We start from the raw sequence: 21,531 nt of genomic DNA, 5'->3' as shown, positions 1-21,531 counted from the left end.
AAGAAGATGGCAGGGTTAAATCTTTACCCGGTTTAGGTATCATTATTATTTGAGAAATTTTCCAATTTTTTGGATAAATTCCTAGTTTCAAGATCGCATTAAACAATATAGATAGCACAATTATTGCCACATTTGGTAGGTTCTTAATCATTGATGGCGTTATTAAATCATATCCCGGTGATTTTTTCAAGTCTAATTTATTTTTAATTACTCTATTAACATCCTCAGGACTAATATTGAATTGGGCTGCATTAGCCATTGTTGAAGCTGGCAGTTCTTCTAGTTCAGACTCATTTGCCGTGGAGTTGGGTTGAAATACTTCACTTAAATGTTCAGCAAATACTGAGGCTTTTTCTATAGCACTTCGTGCCCAGGTTCCGTCAGCTTTTCTTAAAGCGCTTTGTGCCTCTACCGGTGGCTTAATGTTCCTCGTTGCCTTCCAAAGAGAGAAATTTGTGTATTTTGTACTCGTCAAACTTTTAATATATTTTTCGTTTATGCGATCCTCTTCTAAATGAAGGGCTCTTTTCAGTTTTCGTACTGCTGCGGACAGCCTCTGCTTTGCAGCAGGTGATCTATTATGTTGCCATTCTCTTCTGAGCATAGAGAAACATAGAGCGGAAACTAGAAAAAAACTCAAACAAAAAAATTACTCAAAATAATCACACATACGAGTATTGTTTTTGTTTTCACATAGTGTTTTCTACTTATACATTCTCACCACTTAGGTTTCTGACAACTGAGTTAGGTCTTTGACAGGAGAGTTTCCGCTCTATGTATATTCTCTATGCTTCTGAGTCTTCTCTTTTCGAGAAGAAGTCTTTCAATATCCGAACTTGAAATAGGCGTATTAGTTTTTGGAGGGATCTGGCACCTAGAGTGTTCCAGAGCCGAAACAATCAATGACGTGAAGTCATTGACGGTCAGGTGACGATATGACTATTGATATTTTTGCAAATATGCAAATTGGCATAGCATATTCGAATAGAGCATAAAAAAAATATGAAATTATGGAACTCATCAAGACCCGCGAAACATCTTGAATTTTCAAAAAATAAGTTTTCATATATATTTGTAAATATCTACTATACTGGATAATACTTATAGACAATGTGGATATCAATCGAAAGTGCTCGAAAAGGGCTTTTTGATATATAACATGACTAAATCCATTAACCCATTGTGAGCCTAGGACTGTATTTATGTTGAGTTTGAGTTTTTTATACCCTTCACCTTCGTGAGAAGGGTATATATAAGTTTGTCATTCCGTTTGTAATTTCTACATTTTTCATTTCCGACCCTATAAAGTATATATATTCCTGATCCTTATAGATAGCGGAGTCGATTAAGCCATGTCCGTCTGTCTGTTGAAATCAATTTTCTGAAGACCCCAGATATCTTCGGGATCCAAATCTTCAATAATTCTGTCAGACATGCTTTCGAGAAGTTTGCTATTTAAAATCAGCAAAATCGGTCCATAAATAACGGAGATATGAGCAAAAAACCGGGACAACCTCGATTTTTGACCAAATTTGGATTACTAAGTCATTAATATAGACAATATGGATATCTAATGCTAGATATTTCAAAGTCCATTGCAACGATGTAGATAAGGCTATAGTAAGTTGGACCTACAATGGGTCAAAATCGGAAAAAATATTTTTTAACACGAATTTTTTTTCCTCAAAAAATTTTTTTTGTCATACATTTTTTTTTCCAAAAAAAAAAATTAAAAAAGAATTTGGAAAAAATTTAAAAAAATTTTTTTTAAAAAATTTGGAAAAAACTTTTTGTAAAAAAATTTAAAATGGAAAGGAAATTTTTTTGTTATAGAAAGGAAATTTTATTAATATAAGTATCATTTGAAAGAGCTCGGTAAGGCCTATCAATTTATATATAATATGGCCAAATCCATTAACCCATTGTGAGCCTAGGACTGTATTTAAGTTTTTTTTTTTAAATAATTTTTTTCTCGCCATATTTTCAATTTATAACTATTTCGTGAAACACCACCTTCACTCATCAGTACTAGGGATGCCAATCCCGAAATCCCGATCCCGAAAATCCCGGGATTTTTCGGGATCGCTAAATTTCGGGATTAACAAATCCCGAAATATTATGAGATTTTTGATATTTTAGGAAGATTTTTGAAGCACCCAAAATACTCAGAAAGCTAAATTTCAGCATATTTATAATAATCTCGCTTTAAATCCAAACGCAGCCAGATTTTTTCATTTGAATCAGGGAGCAGCACAATTATTTGCAACTTATTTTGTGCAAAATTTTATAAGGATTGCCGCATAATCAAGATATTTATGACTGCTCAAACAGTACTCCGGGGAACAATTGTATGGAGCTAGGGGAAATCATGCACCATTTATTTTAATTTAATGCAGTAGTTTTTGATTTGTTATATTTTTACTTAAATATATTAATGAAATCAATAGTTTTTATTGTTGAATTTGATGTTTTTGACGTTTAACTAAAATCCCGAAGTCCCGAAAAATCTAAAATCCCGGGATTTGTAAAACCCAGTCCCGTTTGGCATCCCTAATCAGTACCCAAGGCTAGGTATATAGCTATAAATATTTTATTTGAAACTCAAAAAGAAATATTAGTTATAAACCAATATTTGTATTGAAATTTCAAGTATACAAAATAACTATATTTAAAGATAAACAGATAATAGATGTGTATATACATATTTATCTAAAGAGGGTCAAGCTCATTCTCATTGATGTCAATAACATCAATTTCCGGTTCGGTGCAAGATATGTCAGTTTTAGCGCAAGGGTCGGTTTCATCAATGTCGTAATCCAAATCAATTTCCGGTTCGGTGCAAGGATCGAGTTCATCATCGTACAGGATAGCAACAGATATATCAGTTTCAGCGCAAGGGTCGGTTTCATCAATGTCATAATCCAAATCAATTTCCGGTTCAATCCAAGGGTCGGTATCTGTATCAAAGTTATGGCTGTCATTTTCAATTTCCGGTTCATTGCTAGGGTCCGTATCAATATCAAATTCATGTGTGTCAATTTCAATTTCAGTGGAAGCAAGGAGTTGTGCCATGTTGAGTGTTTCATTTGCCGGATCAAGTGGATTATACAGGCGACCGGCAATCTTTAGAAATTCAATAAATGGATCTCGGTTATTGGCCTTGCACCATCTTAAAAATATAAATTTTTGGACATATCCATTGAAAAATGATTTTCTGCGATTGTATTCCGGAATAGAGGCTTTAAGGTGTCGCCACAAACACTCTATGGTATTTGTATGGTTACCATTTTCCGGGTCCACAAATGATATAGAGTGGTTTACAGAATAGTGAGTGTACCCTTCTTGAAACTTACAAAAATACCTATGCTGTATTATTTACCTTCCAGCAATCTGATATAATAACTGAATCTTTTGCAATATATTTAAAAATAATTGGCAAAGGTGTCTCGCGGCTTCTATCCTCCACAGGAACCATGAAACATTTTCCACTGTGTCTTTCAACACCCCCAAACTCCCATTGGCCTTCGACGTGGTGACCACGATGATGTTTGCGTTTACCAATTTTGGACTCATCTATTTCGACTATTACACCTTCGCCGCCAATTACGATGTTTGTTTCAAATGAAAAATATACGCAAACTTCCCTGCAAAATGAGTTAAAGTCAACAGATGTTTGCAAAGAGATCTGTGTTTCATGCTGAATGAACTTCAGATGACCATTTTGAACCCACAGATAGCAGAATAGAATTATTTGGTAAACAGACAATCTTGATTTCTCAAAGAATGTGTCTTTCCTCAAGCTTCGGTTGATGTTACACCCCGATATTTTGCCTTTAGGTTTAACATACCATTCTCTACACCTATGAAATATGTGTATATAATGTAATGTATGTAAAGTATTTAATGTATGTTATGTATATAATGTATATAATGTGTGTAATATTTGTAATGTTTGTAATGTATAAAATGTATATAATTGGTCAATTCACAAGGGGTCTTATCATGTCATAATGTCCTAATATTTCACAATTGTTTAAACATGTTGTTGTTGCCTTTAAAGCAAACAATTTCCTAAAATAATACTACTCTGTATGATATGTTTATTGTGTTATCGTAACCAACCAACAGATATCTGTGCCGAACGCCTAAGAGTCGGTTAAGCCGATCCGCCGATTCGTGAAATCTTAGGTCATTATGACAATATGACTGATAAGAATATACAGTGAATGTCACTTAAAATCGTACACCATCGTAGTAAAATTTTATTCATTAGTTTTAGAAAGTTGATGTTTTGGAAATAATTTAAGATGCTATTTTTATATTGTGTGTGCTATTTCCTATCAGAAAATATGGTATAATTTTAATTGCGCTTATCTACAAATAACAAAATTGGGTAACACTGTCAGTGCTCAGAATATCAACGCTTCATTTAAAATCCTACAGGCACTAAAAAATAGCATAGGATACCCTACAAAGTATTAGGATTATTTAATATTAAATTTTTTTTTTAATTTTTAAAGTTTGAATTGTAATTTAATATAAATGTACGAATTTAAGTGAAATATGAATTTTGTGATGTTCTTTAATTTTCATCAATATTTTTTTAAGGAATTGAGGTTTTGTTAACTTTTTTGTTGAAATACATATTTTTTGTTCCAATTAATAAAATGACTTTTAATTTTATATATTATCACCTATTATTGCCTGTATAATTTCATAATATTTAAAAAAAAATATGTTGTACGATTTTGAGTGACACTCACTGTATATAATATATTGAATATACAATTTTCGTTATTGGTTGAACTTTAAATACAAAAATTATTGAATAGATAATTTTCGTAATTGAAAACACAAAAAATAACAAAGATAGTATATAAAATATTACATTTCTTAGCAGATTAAAAAATAAAATAATGTAATATCAATATAAATTGGTTCCTTTTTGATAAATTAAAAAAAATCGGATCCATTAAATAAATGCAAAATTGATTTTTGAATATGACTGATGTGTTTGCTTTGGAAACAATTTCGCAGCCTGTTCTCATCAAATCCACTACGTAAGATTTTTTTTTAAAAAGACTATTTCTTTGTCATTTGATTAAAAATATTGGTATATTTTTTAAAAAAATTCAAGAAAAGTTTAAAATTAAAAAGGCTAGGACAAAATAAAATGGAAAAATCTTCCGGCTAGATTAAATCTAGCCATTTTTTTATGGCTAAATGAAAATAAAATCGCTAGATCTTGCCGGAAAATGGCTAAATTGGCAACCTTGCAGATTACACAGATACGAATCAGCTGGTTCCAGTAATAAGGCAATAGAAAACAAATAAAATAAAATGTCAAAATGGTTATGGTTTGGAAGGAGGGACACTCGTTGCCTATTGAAAATTGCATTTTTTTTCTCTCGTTCTGCAAACAACTACCATTGAAAAGTAGTTGTAGATTCTACAATGTAGAACGTCATAATAACCATACAGTTTTATTATTCCTTTTTTTATGAACTTTCATTTGTTTCGTATTTGTGTAATCAGTGCTTAATATATTGTGGATAATTGAATAGTGAGGGCTTAACTTATTTGTGTAAAAAAATATTTTGTTGATATTGAAATATCAAAACAAGCTAAACAAAAACAAGTAATAGTTATTTTTCAAATTGAGAGTAATTTATTTTTACTCTCTAAAATAAAGTTACTGGATATTTTTTACTGGAAAGTACGCGAACACACATAATGTTATATTCGGCTGTACGGAATCTTGTACACTAGACCCTACCTAGGGTAGCCAGATTTTGAATTCGGAAAAACAGTACACCCAGGTCAAAAAAACAGTACAATTAAAGAGAAATGCCTTTTAGATGATTAGTTATTTATTTTTCTGTCATTACGAAATAATTGAGTTTAAAATTTGTGTGTTAGTAGACATCTAGAACAAAAGTAATATTTCATTTCACCAAATTTTAAGCACATATAGAATCAGTTATGTAGATTCTTATTATGCAATAAAAAAAATAATGGTGTATATTGTTACGAAATTATACTTGAATTCAAATATAACGATTTTAAGGGCTGATTTAAAAGTAGCATAATGCTTTCAAATAACAGTGCTGTAATAGCAAACTGTAACATATCTGTGGGCATTATTAAATAAAAGCTTTCAGTTGATTTCATCGTAAGTTGGCAACGCAGTATTCGAATATTCAGTTAAAGAACATTGTAGAAAGTACACCACAGATGGCGTACGTATTAGTAAAATCTAGAATATTCGAATTTTGACAGTTAAAGAAAAATCTGGAGTGCAGATGGCAGTGTTATAAATAGTGGCAGAGGTTGCAGTCGTGTGTGAGTTTATCAGAGACGCTATTTGAAGAAACATCAACTGAGTGCCTTAAAGGGAACTGTGTTTTTCAAGAGAATTTGTGTACATTATAAAGTGTGTCTGTAGTTCTGAGAATTTATAAACGTGTATAAAATAAAACATTGAGTGACTATTTAATTCTGTTGTTGTACATTTTAAATAAATACAATTTTCAAACTACTAAACGGCTTTTATTTGCAATCAAAAGTATCCGGTTTATTTAAAGGAAATAACCAAACGTTTTGAAAAGGTTAAAAAGTAACAATTGGTGTCAGAAGTGGGATTGCAAATTAATAAGCATGAAGTTTGTGGAACTAAAAGTTGAACAACTCAAGAAAGAATTGAGTAAGTTGGAGCTACCAAGCAGGTAACAAGGCAGAATTGCAGAAGAGGCTGATAGACGAATTCAAGCGGCGTGATATTGACATCGGTGCTTACGAATTCGAGTATAAGGAAGAAATGGAAGTTTCTACACGTTCAACAACAAGCAGCATGGATTTAAGCACAATGTTTGCTGCAATGATGGAAAAATTCAAAGAAACAAATGAAACTTCTAAAGTAAACAACGAGAAGCTGTTAGCTGAAGTTAAAGCAGAAGTTCAAGAAACTTCTAGAGTCAACAACGAGAATCTTCTTGCCGACAATGAGAAACTTCGTGCTGAGGTTAAAGCTGAAGTCAAAGAAACTATCAAACACTTCGCTGAAATGGAAGCGAAACTTCAAGAATCCTCTCGAGCTACAGATGAGAAAATTCAGGAAATGTCTGAGGTTATTAACAGCAGAGTGGATGTCATTGACAAAAAGGTGTCCGAATTAGAGAGCGGCCTAGAAAAACAATCCCAAGATGTTGATAATAAATTTCTCTATCTGGAAATGAAAATTAATAATCTTCAATGCCAAGACGCACCGGTGCGAATTATTTCAGAAACATTGAGTAGAATAAAGGCTTCCAGTTTGATACAGTTGCCAAGAGAAATGTATGGAGTGATGAAGAAAGAGCTATAGAATTGATTTTGGCCTTGAAAGGGAACGCAGCAATAGTTTTTGAAAGCGTACCAGTAAGTAACAGAAATAGCTATGATGATATAATGGATGCTCTACAACGTAAGTATGGTGGAGAACACATGAAAGAAATATACCGAATGGAATTGCGTGGTAGAGTACAAAAACCTAACGAGACGCTACAAGACTTTGCGGCAGAAATCGAACGTTTGATGCAGCTTACATATCCAGACGAAAACCATCCGTTATTGGACCATTTCAAGATTGAGGCATTTGTGAATGGGCTTCGTGACCCTGATGTAAAACATGCGGTTTATGCCACACGGAAGTCAACATTTGCGGAAACTGTTTCATTCGCGTTTGCACAAGAAACAGCAAGGTACGGAATATCGAGGTTATAACTGAAAATGAGAGAAATATAGTCAGTGAAATAATAGAGGCAGTTTTAAAGGCTTTAAGTAAGAGACAAACTAAAGCCAAAGTTAAATGTTATAACTGTGGAAAAATGGGTCACATTCAGCGAAACTGCAGAGCACCAAGAAAGCGAATCAGATATGTTTCACCATCAAGAAATAACCAGCTGGCGAATCATCAAGCATTACAGGAGCCACCTTTAAAGCGAGCTTGCACTGAGGGACAGGATCTGACACCCACACCTGATGGCCCTACTATATCCATATCAGCACTGCAGCAGGAAAATAACAATCTTACTGCTAGTGGGTACATCAACGGTCGGAAGCACATCCTTACTATGGACACGGGAGCGTCGCAGTCTATCATCAGAACAGATTTAGTAAAGTAATCGATGGAACCAATTTGCAATGTAAATCTACGCACCGCTACTGGAGAGCCTGCCGCTGGCCATGGTAAAGTTAATGTGAAACTAACTATTGGTGGTATTAGCGTAAATCATGTCTTTGTTGTTGCCGATATTGTGGACGAAGTAATCATTGGTGCAGACTTCATGATTAGTCACAGCATTACTTTGGATATGGGACAAAAAGTCATGAATTGGCGAAATGTTAAAATACCCCTTGACGTCGGATATGAGAGCAAGTCTCTAGTAAAAAAGTTAGTTAGGCCGCAGTGTGGAGCGGTTGAATTACTTAATTCACGATCTGAATTACTATTGCGAAACAACCCGTTCCACGACAGATTCATAATTCAATTTGACATTTATTTCTTCTTCTTGTTTTATTTTTGTTTACTTGTTTTCTTTTGATTTTTCTGATTTTTTGGTGGGAATTTTAAATTTATGTTTTGGCAATGGAGAAAAAGGTAAGAGAAAATATAAAAATGTAATAGCAATTAACAAAATAAATAATTTAATTATTATTTTCATTATTAGAATACAAATATTTAATACAAATGCAAGGCGAATTTACGTTAACAGCACAGCTGATCTACTTTTTTTCTTCGCCTTGGGGTCGACTTGTCAAAAGTTGTATGTAGCTCGAGAGGATTCTTCGCTTCCATTTCAGCTAAGTGTTTGATAGTTTCTTTGGCTTCAGCTTTAACCTCAGCACGAAGTTTCTCGTTGTTGACTCGAGTAGTTTCTAAGATGGTTCTAGAATTTTCGTTCAATTTCGCTTCCAGGTTCTCGTTGTTTACTTTAGAAGTTTCTTTAACTTCAGACAGAAGTTTCTCGTTGGCTGTTTCCATTTTTTTCATCATAGCCGCGAACATTGTGCTTAAATCCAAGCTGCTTGTTGTTGAACGTGTAGAAACTTCCATTTCTTCCTTATACTTGAATTCGTAAGCACCGATATCAATATCAGGACGCTTAAATTCATCTATGAGCCTCTTCTGCAATTCCGCCGTTGTATTTGAAATACAACACTGTGTGAGTGCAAAATAAAAAACACAAAACAAAAAAGAGTAATGAAAAACCATAACAAAATAAGTTTCATTGCATTAAATATAGTTATTGTGATTTAAAAATGTTTTAAAAAATTATATTGTTAAAAACAACAAATATATAAACATATATACGTGTGAATGTGGAAATTACGAATTGTATGTATAACGCAAGGCGAATTTATACAAGGTGGAGTCAGTCAAACAGCTGATAATTTTTTTTTCGCTTTTTGGTTCTAACAACTGTCAAAGCTTGTTTTTATTTTTAATTATCTACATATTCTAAGCTTATTAACCAAATATTTATTGTTTACATAAATAAGTAAAGCCCTCACTATTCAATTATCTACACTATATTAAGTTTAAATACTTATTTGTTAAATTTTTCATTTTGGTTTTTTGACATTTGTTAAGACCAATCGTTGTTTTTGTAGAACTGACACCACCTTGTATGAATTCGCCTTGGTATAACGTGAATATTGACATACATATGGAATTTCATATGTATCGAATTCATGTCGTGTGACCCCCCACCACAATCTTGTACACCCCGTATTCTGGTTGATCGAATTGTTCCTCTGGAACTTCAGAGATTGCATTAGTGCTGTTCTCCAATAGTGCAAACCTTTGCTATATGGGCAATTCCATATCATCGTACGTGACATTTGTACGCCTATAGAGTGGAATAGATTTTGCAAAAATAAGAGGTCTTTATGTTCCATTCAGAGGGTACTACTATATTTTAAAATAATAAAAAGTTCTTTTGAAATATTGTTGTCCAAAATATTGAGCGAAATAAGGTATATCGTACGTGACATAAAACGGAACTCATTTTGAGGTACATGTAGAAATATAGAAATTTAATTTCTTACACTAAACGAAATATTTTTCCTTTACAATCCGTCATAGTATAATTTTTTTATTTTCTTCTATTCAAATCATCTTGAAAAAATGTTTCAAGGGTTTTTGTGTTTTCAGTCGAGGTAGCGATTCTCGTGGAATTGCCGATATGGCAATTTTTGCTGAAGGAATTGGACTTCAAAATTTATCTTACTTGTTCGGAAATCTTTTGCAAAATGATTGTTTTTGCCACATCGGAGACATAGACCTACTATTCTCAGTCGCTGATAATTTACTCTTAGTTTAGGTCTAGCATTCTGGAAAGGTTTATCAAAACGATCTGATCTGTTTGAGAACACTTTATTTACGTCTGATATAGTCTTATCTGAAATTTAACCAGAAAACTCCCTGGCATATCAATCGATAAAGCCTTTGCCACAATTTCATCGAACTTTGACTTCGCAAGACGTACTTGATTTCACAATAGCGGATAATGCTCATATCATATTAAAATTGACTTAACCTATTGAATTTAACATAAATATTGCTGCATAATTCTTAAAACGTTGTACATATATAGTTTTTGTACATTTCCTTGGTGGAATTGAATGGTTTAAAATTTGGGACCAATGTCGAAGCAAACATTAATTAATAAAGTTGCAATAAAAAATAATAAAGATAAAATTTGAAAGTGTATGAAATATAAAGATAACATTTTATGGTCCCGGAAAATTTACTTTAAATAAAAGTGGATTTTTAAAAACCTTTTATGTTGCGAATAAATAAAAAAAAATCAGTTTTGCTAATTTAGAGTTTTCATCCATTGTAGCCATTGCTGTTAGACAAAAAAAACATAGTATAACTTAAAATGGTATTAGACATTAATTAGTTTACATTACCGACAGTTGACTGTATAAATAAAACCTAAAATATTGTAATGCAAGAATTTGTTAAGTGTGCGTTTTAATTAAAAAGTTAGCAGCACTGGTCCTAAATGAATTTTTCTTACTACGTTATTTAGCAAGTGTGCACTAATTTTTGTGTACTTTCAATTCGGAATTCGGTATTATTTGTTTTCTTTTGGGCGGTAGTGATGTTCGCGAGCTCGATTGTAAAGTGGAAGTCGAATAATTAAATAGTTAAAAATTAAAATAAAAAAAAACACATTCTTCTAGTACTAATCATAGTCCAGTAAGTGTTAAAAAATCAAATAAATTAAACGGAAAACGAGAAAAAACTAACGCAAACGAATGCAATAAAAATGTAAATTTGTGAATTTTGATTTCTATCTAATCGTGGTTTGAGTGTAATGTTAAAGTGGTTTCGTATATATTAGTAGCTTGTTGGCTATTCGATTGGATATTGTTTAATGTTTTTTTAACACATACACAATTTTAAACGTACAACAACAATTAATGAAGAAAATAGTTAATCAAATTTATGATTAATCATAATTCATCTTAAATTCCCCCAAAAAAAAGGTTACAAAAAACAAAAATTTCTTAAAATATAAAAAAATAAGAAAAATTAACAAAATATCAAGTGAAAGAATAAAAATGTAAAGATTTTTACAAATTGGTCCAGACAAAAAAAAAGGAAGAGAAAATCTTCGCCGTCTTCGCAAATCATTGTTGGAAGTTTTTTCTATTATTTGTGCGCAGGAACAGGAGAAATGTTGAAAACGGTATAGTTTTATATTCGAAAAACATGGTCCGGTCTCCGGAACAAAAGATTTACTTACAATAATTATTAGTTTATCAGAGTTGCCATATTGTTTACAAAAAAATTTACCAAAATTTGCATGAATTATGTATTTTTTACATTTTCTGCAAATCGATGTCATTTGTGTTGTATAAAATTGTTATAATTATTTGTTTGTCCTATTTTTTAATTTAATTTGACATGTTAAAAAAAACAATGTTTTAATTTTGATACTTTATAACTTGTCTAAAACTTCCAAAAATATATCAGTTAAGTCTTAAAATATTTTAGGGCCTTAAAAAGTAAAAAAACCTTACAAAATTCGCATATTATAGCAATTTTTTATGTTGACTTTTGGATCATAATTTTGAAGAAAAAAATTCTAGTTTGTGGGCGTCACTCCAGATGTTAAAATAAAGTTTACAGCTTTATATGTACCTTTGGTAAAAATATTATTACGTTCGGGAATATATATAGAATTATACATGTATTACAATGCTGATTGCTTTATTATTATAAACAATTTGATATCAATATGTAACTTTTAAATTTTTTTAGCTTTTAATACATTTACGTCTAGTTATTTTTGAACCTAAAGATTTGTTATTATATACATACAAGTTATCTTATAGACAGTATAATTTTAAGTTACGAAATAACAAGACGGCCTGAAAATGGGGCTTAAAAGACTAAAGGCAAGTACACATTTTTAAAAAACTAACATTGCGTAAATGATTATTTACAGCCTGGCCCACGATATCGAAAGAAAAACGATTCGAATAAATTTGTATGAAAACTATTCGAAAGAATTTTTAAAACTGAGTGTTTTTCATAAAAATTTTTTCAACTAATTTTTCTTTCGAAATTGTGAGCCAGGCTGTTAATTTTACATATCTTTTGTAAGAGAAACCAACAACAACGTTCCCACGACAATTGGATCTAAGGTCTGGAACGACCCAATTCCCAATCGGTCAAAGATTGTCAACTCAGCAACAGCTGTATCAACCGGAAGTTTTTTCCCCAGAGAACAACTTCCAACAACAGCGAAACTGTTACAACAACAACAAATTTATACGACTTCCTTTTTTAAATATTTGCACTCTAACCTATTTTATCGAAGCTACTCCGGATCGTCACGCTGTTGTTGTCCCGACATAAGGGTCTCCAAAGATCAAATATTGCATGTATTGCATTTTCGGTGTTTTTTATACGATTTGGTCAATATACAGTGTGAGACAAAAATGTGTAAATGATGGTCATATATTTACACTTTGTGACACCATTTTTAAAGTGCAATGTTTATAAAGAAACGTTTTGTGTTTTTTTAAACAATATTTATTAAGGATATTTTAGGACTAAATAAATAAAATATTTCCTTAATTATACTCCAGTAATCTAAAAAAAATAACTGCAACCCATTTACACACTTTTGGCGCAGATTACTAAAGTAACGTTTTTAGTACTTCGAATAACCTGCTTTCGCGTCAATGACAGCCTGAATTCTGGAGGGCATACTCTCCACCAGTTTGCGACACTCTTCTAGCATTATAGATCCCTAGATATCATGGGAGCGCTCCTAGAGCTGAGTTGTGTTTCTAAATGCATTTTGATAATTATAAACGTGACGTTAGAATTCGCACCAAATTCTCAATCGGATTTAAATTCTGAGATTGTGGGAGTCAATCTAGCAATGTAATTTTGGCGGTTTTTAAAAAATTAAGGGTCTTTTTAGACTTATGTTTGTTGTCGTTATCTTGTAGTATCACAGTGTTTTCAATTTGTCCACGCCAATCATTCAGACTATCCACATCTGTTGTCTTGATAATGTCTATATACATTTCTGCATTCATATTACTACCAATTTTATGAAGTCTTCCTACACCTTTCACAGAAAAACTACCACAAAATGGCAATATTCCACCACCATATTTCATAGTCGTCATAAAATCACGGTCTTTTAATGGCGCATTTCGTTTTTGGTAGTCATATTTTGGTCCATCAGTTCCAAAATGGTTAATTTTCGATTCATCTGTACAGATAACTTTTTCCCAATCATCAAAGGTCCATTTCTTAAAAAAATTTACAAATGTTAGTCGAAGAGACTTGTGTCTTTCAGTTAAACGAGGTTTTTTAACAATCTTTATTGCATAAAAACCACATCTTTTGATTTCTCTAAGAGATGCACGTTTTGAAATCTTAATTTGGTAGCATGAAGATAGTTTTGGTTGTACCTCACGGGGACTATTTTCTTCTCCTGATGCAACTAGACGTTATACAGTGAGACCATCTTTTAACAATAGAATTGAATTCCGTCCACAAATTGGTGCTGGAAAAGCCAAACCACATATATTCACTATGTTCTCAACAGATTAAAAGAAATATTGAATTTGGTGGATATTTTTCGATAGGAGATACCATTTTTCAGCTGCTCGGTAACAGAATTTGCAACTTCGTTGATAATCTTCTTCATATTCAATATTCCTTAAAGAATTGTAAATTCTTAACTAGTAACATGTTTTAACTAACTGTCATTAATGAAATTGATTAAAATTGTTCTTTTTCTAAATAATAATAAGAAGTTTATTTAACTTTAAAGAAAATGCGACAAAATTGTGTAATTCAGTTTTTAACTTTTTGATATCCTGGTATTTAAATGCCATTACTTCACATTAATTTTTTTGTATTGCTATACTTCACTAATCATGATCTTCATATTGTGTAAAAAATATTGTCAGATTGGTAAATGTTGAGCATAAAAATTCAAATTATAGATATTTCCAAATTTATTTACACATTTGTGTCTCGTACTGTATATGTCATTGGATAGCTTTTTAAAATACCTTTTACATCAGAAATAAATCTTAAAATTTGTGAACCCATTAAGGTAAACATTTGATATTTTGTGTTTTTATCCTGATAATTTTTATAATTCAATTCACAATGTAGAGTACTTGGCCAGGTAATGTAGTAAAAGAGCACAATATCAAAAACTAAAAACAAAATACATTAGATATTGAAATATTTGCCAATAAATAGCTTTTCTGCTTTTTTACTAGGCCAAGCCAAGTACTCTACTTTGTGAATACCGGTAATAATTTTATTCATACCCGAGTTATGAGTCATTTAAGAAGTCGTTGTTCGACATACCTACTAGTTTAAAATACTTAAGCCAGGCCTCCAATTAAAAAAATATATTTTGCGAAGCCGCTGTTCGAAATACCATAGAGTTTAAAACCTTTTATGCGAAACCGCATTTTGTCTACTAATAAAACCTATGTATATTATAAAAATAAATGAAAGTGAAATCAAATTCATGGGTTACTGAGAGACAAAAAACCTATGTCTTGGGGGTTACTCTCTATTGCGATGTGAAAGCAATTTCGATACGAAAGGTAAATGTGAGAAGAATACAATTTGGTACTCTGTGTCGTCTACGCAAACGCTTTCGCATAAAGAAGCAACACAGGCACCACAAAATAAACAATAGCGAACAATGACAAAATGAAAGTCTTGCAACAGCAAAATACATGTAAATAGCCCAATTCACAATCTTGTGTATTTGTATTGCAAATTTATGCAATGGAGTATTTTTGTATATTTAGTTAGTGTAAAGTTAGAATGCAATGCATCTAGCACAAGATTGTGAATGCATTTTGTTGTTGTGTCAGCCATAAAATTTGGGACTGAATAATTATTTTAACTCTCAGCTTACTCACAGTTGCGCCTCTAGTTCTACCATATGTTTATGGGGCTATATAATCTCTTATTGGGTGTATGATCCAAAAATGCGGGATTTTTTAAATGTTTTAGCTTTTATTTTGAAACATTTGTTCAATAAAAATTTGTTCAAAGTATTGACCATTCAAGGCTTTTGTAGTTAGGCTGATTGTATTTATTAATTTATTTTAATTATACTAAAACTTTTAGTATCTTCATAAATCTAATTCATTTTGTAAATTTGAATCAAAATGGTCCTCTTCACTTTCATTAATTTCATCGTCTTGGCTAAAGTGAAATTCTTCCATAGGTTCACTGCAACATAATAGTTTAATTACTTCAGGTGGAAGTGTGGAACGTTGTCGCCATTTAAAAATGATGTGGAAATCGCAATGAAATTAGGGTCTTATATGGAAGCTATGAATAATTATGGACCGATCATCATAAAATTAGGTGACATGAATTCCGTATATAAAAAAATTATTTGGAGCGAAATTTGTGTAGATACCTATATAACTTAAACATTTGACCGATAAAGTCTCATTTCAGTCAGTTTCAATACACTAATATTCTTGGACATTACAAACATTCCCACTATGGTGGTGTAGGGTATAAAAAATTTATTGTTTGCGTATATGCTTCTCTATTTTATCTGAAAATATGTTAACTTCAATTTTGTCAACTACATGTTTGAAAACGACATAAAATTTTTTTTTTTTTTTTGAATTTTCGTTATTCCAAATTTCAAACAACTCCGAATAACCTAAAACCTATGGTATTATTTAATAAAAAGGGCTAAAATTTCAATATATTCACCCTTATCGTGGTTGGCGTTAACGTCTTACGCCTACGATTGTTTCGTACTAGATTAAAGATAAAATGCACACTGTTTCTTTAATCTAGTACGAAACTGTCGTACGCGTATGACGTTTACGCCAACCACGATAAGGGTAATTCATTTCTGTTTGCATTTAATCCGCCGATCTTCGCCGAAATTTTAAAAGCTTCCACGAAGTTACATTTTGAAAACAATTCCAGCACTTTTAAGGTTATGTTGAAAAAGTTGCTTTATTTCAAGTAAGTCAAAAAATTCTTAACCTTTTTTAACAAAAAACATAAATACTTACTTAATTTATTGTTCTCCATTTTCACTTTCTTCTTTATAACTCGGGAAATTATTAAAACAAGCATTTTTATATTTGCATACAATTAATATTCACCAAAAACAAAAAGCTTACTTAGTTAATATGGAGTATTCGTTACAAAATGGCATTAAGAAAAGTGCAATACTTGCATTTGAAAAATTGGACACAGTTTTATTAGCCGTTTAACCTAATGTGGAGTGGTAAAAAAACTGAACTTTAGAAAATAAAAACACCTCTCCAGCTTCTGATAATCGTATATTCCTTTAAATAAATGAACGCATATCAAGTACTCTAAAAAGATTTTAAGTACTCTAAAAGGATTTTACCAATTGGAATAGCTAAAACAATTATTCTGCTTATTTACTCAAATTTTAATATGAGGTTATAGTTTGGCTTGGCGATTGAAGCACAGTGTAGACAAGAAGACAACAAAAAAGTCAAAATATCCTTTTAAAGGACGAAAAAAAATCTCATGGTATGGACTGGTTTACTTTGAATAGAATAGGAAAAAAATACCCGTTATTAAAAACATAATGGATGGTTCTGTGTGCAAGGATTTATTGAAAGCAGTTTGCTACCACATTGTGAGAAACAATAATGTAGACTTCAGCAAAATAATGACTAAGAATCGAGTCACCGAATTTGAAGAACGCGTGGTTTTAGATGCAGAACTTCACAATTTTTTAGTAGCCAAGTCCAAGAAAGCCTATGGGACTAATTAAATAAACACATTTCTAAGTTTTTCCGTAGTAATGACAAAGAATTTTTCAATAATTTTCCGAAATTATGGTATATTCACCAAGTAAACCCCTATGGTAAGGTATTTTCCTCCCTGCTGAGGATAACAACAGCTATCGAATAAAATAATGGCGGATATACCGTCTATTAACAGTCCGAATTAATTATTACCGTCTTCAACAAATCATTGTTTAAACTTGAAGTTTTCCTAATACACCTATTTTATTGCCCAAGTCTGATAATAATAATAATAGTCCGGTCAAAAGCCGACTATTAATTATGAGACATACCATGGAGGTAAAAAATTGTTGATACCAATTTTTGTTAATGCCTTCCGATTCCACAGATATTTTATCTTTCAAATACCAAAAATTCAAAGGAAAGTAAACTAATATTTGTAGATTTTGAAACAATTATGGAAATCATTGAGCTCCATAGCATCATTAAATAATATCTTCTGTAATAATTATAATATATTTTAAAATTATTATTCATTTTTTTACAAAAGTGTTAAACCTTAATTGATTTAATGTTTTCGATAGTTTTTTTTTTGGTTTTCATGAAGAAAAAATTGAAAAAAAAGCCGGTCTTCTGAAGTTGTTAACCAAAATAATATTGTATGGAAGTATGCTGGCTGTTAAAACGCATCCAGCATATTTGAACTAAATTTATAAGAAAAAAGAATGGATTAATTATTCCTTATGATAGCAATTTTTTTAGGGACTACTGCTAAGTACGTCGGGACGTATTTGGCCAAATTCGGGTTGAATTTGTTCAAATCCTTCATATAAAGACCATTAAATGGGAGTCATAAGCAAACATTTTTTATCGGAACCTGTCTAAACCTTGGGGTATTTTAAGAAAACGTTGTTGTTATGTCCTCATCCATCCTTGAAGTTCCTTTTGTAACTATTGTTAGATCATAAAATAATTATTAAAGTTAAAGTTAAATTTTTTTAAAAAATAAAATTATTTGAAACAAAATTTAAATTTACAACAATTTGTTTAAAGCACCAAGCATTAACAATAATATTTGTATATAAAAAATAACATATAAAGTTAACAGAAATGTAAATCTGCCCTTGCTCCCGGAGCTAACATATTAGAAGAGGAAAACTCTTAAAATAAACTTAAATCTAATAACAACAAAAAAAATTAACACAAAATTATCAAAAGGGCGCTATCCTCTATGTGTGCCAGATAAACTTTTTTTAAAAAACCGGTGACTTTTCATTTAAAAACTGATAGGTGAGAGATAGTTTGTTATACCAACTGAAAACTCATTAAATATTTCGTTAATACCTATAATGATTTTCGTGTATTACAAGTCTATTTAAAAAGTTTCTCAGAATGTCGCACACATACAAACCGATTGGTTTTATTTTTGAATGATAATATATATACAGTGAGCCTCAAAAGTGAGTAAACACGAAAAATTATTTGATTTTTTTTAAGATAATGAAAATCTTAAAATCTATCCAATGATTCAAATGTTTCGGTTTGTTGGATATTGGGTTAAATAATAGATTCGGTTCTGAAAAAAAGATTTAAGTCGGACTATAAAGATTTACATGAAATTAAAAAAACCAAAAAAATCTATGGTGTTTACTCATTTTTGAGGCTATGTGTACATATGAATTTGAATAACTTCTATTTAAAGATTCGACGCTTTTTTTAATACAATCTCAAAATTGTTCGTTCAAATATTTTCATTTCTTTGATAAAAGTAGGGGAAACACTGAACAAAATTGGAAAACCATATAAGAAAACAGGTCTTATACTGGTTTTATATAATAGAAGTTTCGTCGGTCTTTGGCAAATGTTTCTTATACAATTTTTTTGGAAAAAGCACCCATTATCTTATATGATTTCTTTAAAACAAGTCTTGCGTGTTTATTAAACTTAATAAGAATATTAAAGTTGATTCCAAGATATTTCAGATTTTCAACAAAAGGGATCTCAAGAAAGAGATTTAATCTTTTACTTTCTTTTAATTTTGATTCCCCAATCATCATAAAAATGTTTAACATTTTGAAGATGTTTAGAGACTTGTCTTAGTGAATTAATTGGGGATTCGCTATGGAAATACAAGAGCGAATCATCTGCATAAAGTATGCCAGTTAAATTTGGAAAATTTTCATACATGAAAATGTGGTACCCCGAAATTTATATTATCGAAATCGGATTGAACGCTGTTAAATTGTACACAAAATTTCCATGTGGTGAAAAAGCTTTGAAATAGTTTAACAATAGAAGGACTAAATCCAATTTCAATCATCTTAAATAGAATACCATTGTGGTATGCTACTGTACAAAAACGATTACGAAGATTCGAAATTACATCATTTTGAAATTTTAGTAAAGCATCAACTGTAAAGTGACCTTTTTTAAACCCAAATTGATGATCTGGAATATATGATTAATTTAACGAAATATTCATTTTATTGTTATTATTCTTTCAAAAAGTTTCCCTAAATTTGAGAGTAAAGAAATTGGGCGTAAATTGTTGATATCAGTATTATTTGGTTTTTTCCGTATGGGAACAATTTTAGATATTTTCCAAACATGAGTTATTTAAAAAATGATTAAAAATAATTAGAAGATATTCAAATGGCTTTAAAGGGAGTTTTTTATAATAAAATTAGAAAATTTATCCAAACCACAAGATTTTTTATTGTTAACCCCTTGTGGACCAAGGCTTTAAATCGTTGAAAAAGCTTTATTTTTTTTATATTAAATATTGAAAATAAGGACCTGTAAGGATCCGAAAGGGACCTGATACCGTTAGGGCAGCATCAGTCAAAAGATAAAAAAAACTCATAGATTTTTTTTAAATTTTATTAATATATTGATTAGTTTTATAACTTTTATAAAATTTTCTATTACAAGTCGATTTTATGGTATTTTACGAAAGAGTATTTTTTACCATTACAACATAAATAAACATCACAATGAGAACATGAAATAATTCACCCTTATTCTGGGTAAGCGAGTTTGCCAATAGGCAAAAAAAATATATTATTCCAAAGATGATAGTGTACTTCAAAGTACTTTTGGGCAAAAAGGGTCAAAATATGTTTTGTTTTCATTTTGTAAGCTTATTATTATTATTTATCTATTTTCAACAACCTAGCCTATTGGCCATAACCGGTTATAAATTTCTACTTAAAAAATTGTTATGATACTTATAAGTACTGTCGGTCGACAAAGGGTTAATACAATTAGAATGGGATGATACCTTATTTAAAGTTGTAATATTTTCACAATTCTGCGAGTTAATTGATGAAAATTGTTGAGAAAATATATGCAAGCATTGATTTTGGTTGATTTTTGTAGTACTTAAAATTTCAGAAACGTCTCTTGCAGGGGTGGAACCGTTGTAAATGTTGGAGAAATGATTCTTTAATTCTCATAGAATTGAAGATTTATAATCTATCAGCACTCCATTAACAGATAGATTCTTCAAATTATAATTTTTTTTTTATACTATTATATTGTAAATTTGTCGATTAGCAGTAGGACCTGGTTTAATCTGCTGCAGTTTTTTGCTAAACATTGCAGATTGTTCTCTTAATTATTATATTTAATAATTGTATTTGTTTGGATAAAGGTAAATTCGAATACTTATGAGAGACACTGTACATAGGTATGTACCCCATGTTTACATCAAATTATGTAAAATTGTATTATTTAATTTTAGTTCTTTTGCGACAATAAAGCTGCACTTAAAATGTATGTATGTGATGTAATGATGCATTTAAATTGGTTTAATTAGATAAAAATATGTACAAATGTACATACATAGATATAGAAAATATGTACCTACAGTATATTCATATATAACTACATACATATGTACTTAGCAGACACAAAACCAAAAGGATGCAATAATATTGAATGTTAAGTACATTTATGCACTATTTTTTATATGAATGCACCTATATTAGAGTGGTTCAAGTATTAAATATCAAAATATATACATCATTTTAATTTTAGCTAAAAAGAGTTTATTAAAATGTATAAAAAACTACATACTTAATTTGTTTATTTTTCTTCTATTTGGCAATGTTTGCTCAAAAGCACAATGTATAACAGAGGTGACAAACTTGACAATGTCAAAAATACCAAATCATATGTTTGGGCAGACCATAAATTTAGATTTCTATCAAAGTG

The 21,531-nt window shown here is 30.8% G+C and overlaps 1 protein-coding gene across 4 annotated transcripts in view; it reads left to right on the top strand.

The window, feature by feature from the left end:
* The first annotated feature begins 11,099 nt into the window (after window positions 1-11,099).
* Window positions 11,100-21,531, top strand: part of RhoGAPp190 (Rho GTPase-activating protein 190) — a 52,480-nt gene continuing 42,048 nt past the window's right edge. For all 4 annotated transcript variants that reach the window (XM_065510285.1, XM_065510284.1, XM_065510283.1 and 1 more), the window contains exon 1: window positions 11,100-11,741. In XM_065510285.1, the coding sequence (XP_065366357.1) occupies window positions 11,730-11,741 (12 nt within the window). In that variant the 5' untranslated portion in view covers window positions 11,100-11,729. The remainder of the gene's footprint in view (window positions 11,742-21,531) is intronic.

This window comes from Calliphora vicina, chromosome 4, assembly GCF_958450345.1.
Source record: "Calliphora vicina chromosome 4, idCalVici1.1, whole genome shotgun sequence".
Lineage (NCBI taxonomy): Eukaryota > Metazoa > Arthropoda > Insecta > Diptera > Calliphoridae > Calliphora > Calliphora vicina.
This window is presented reverse-complemented; position numbering and strand designations above follow the sequence as displayed.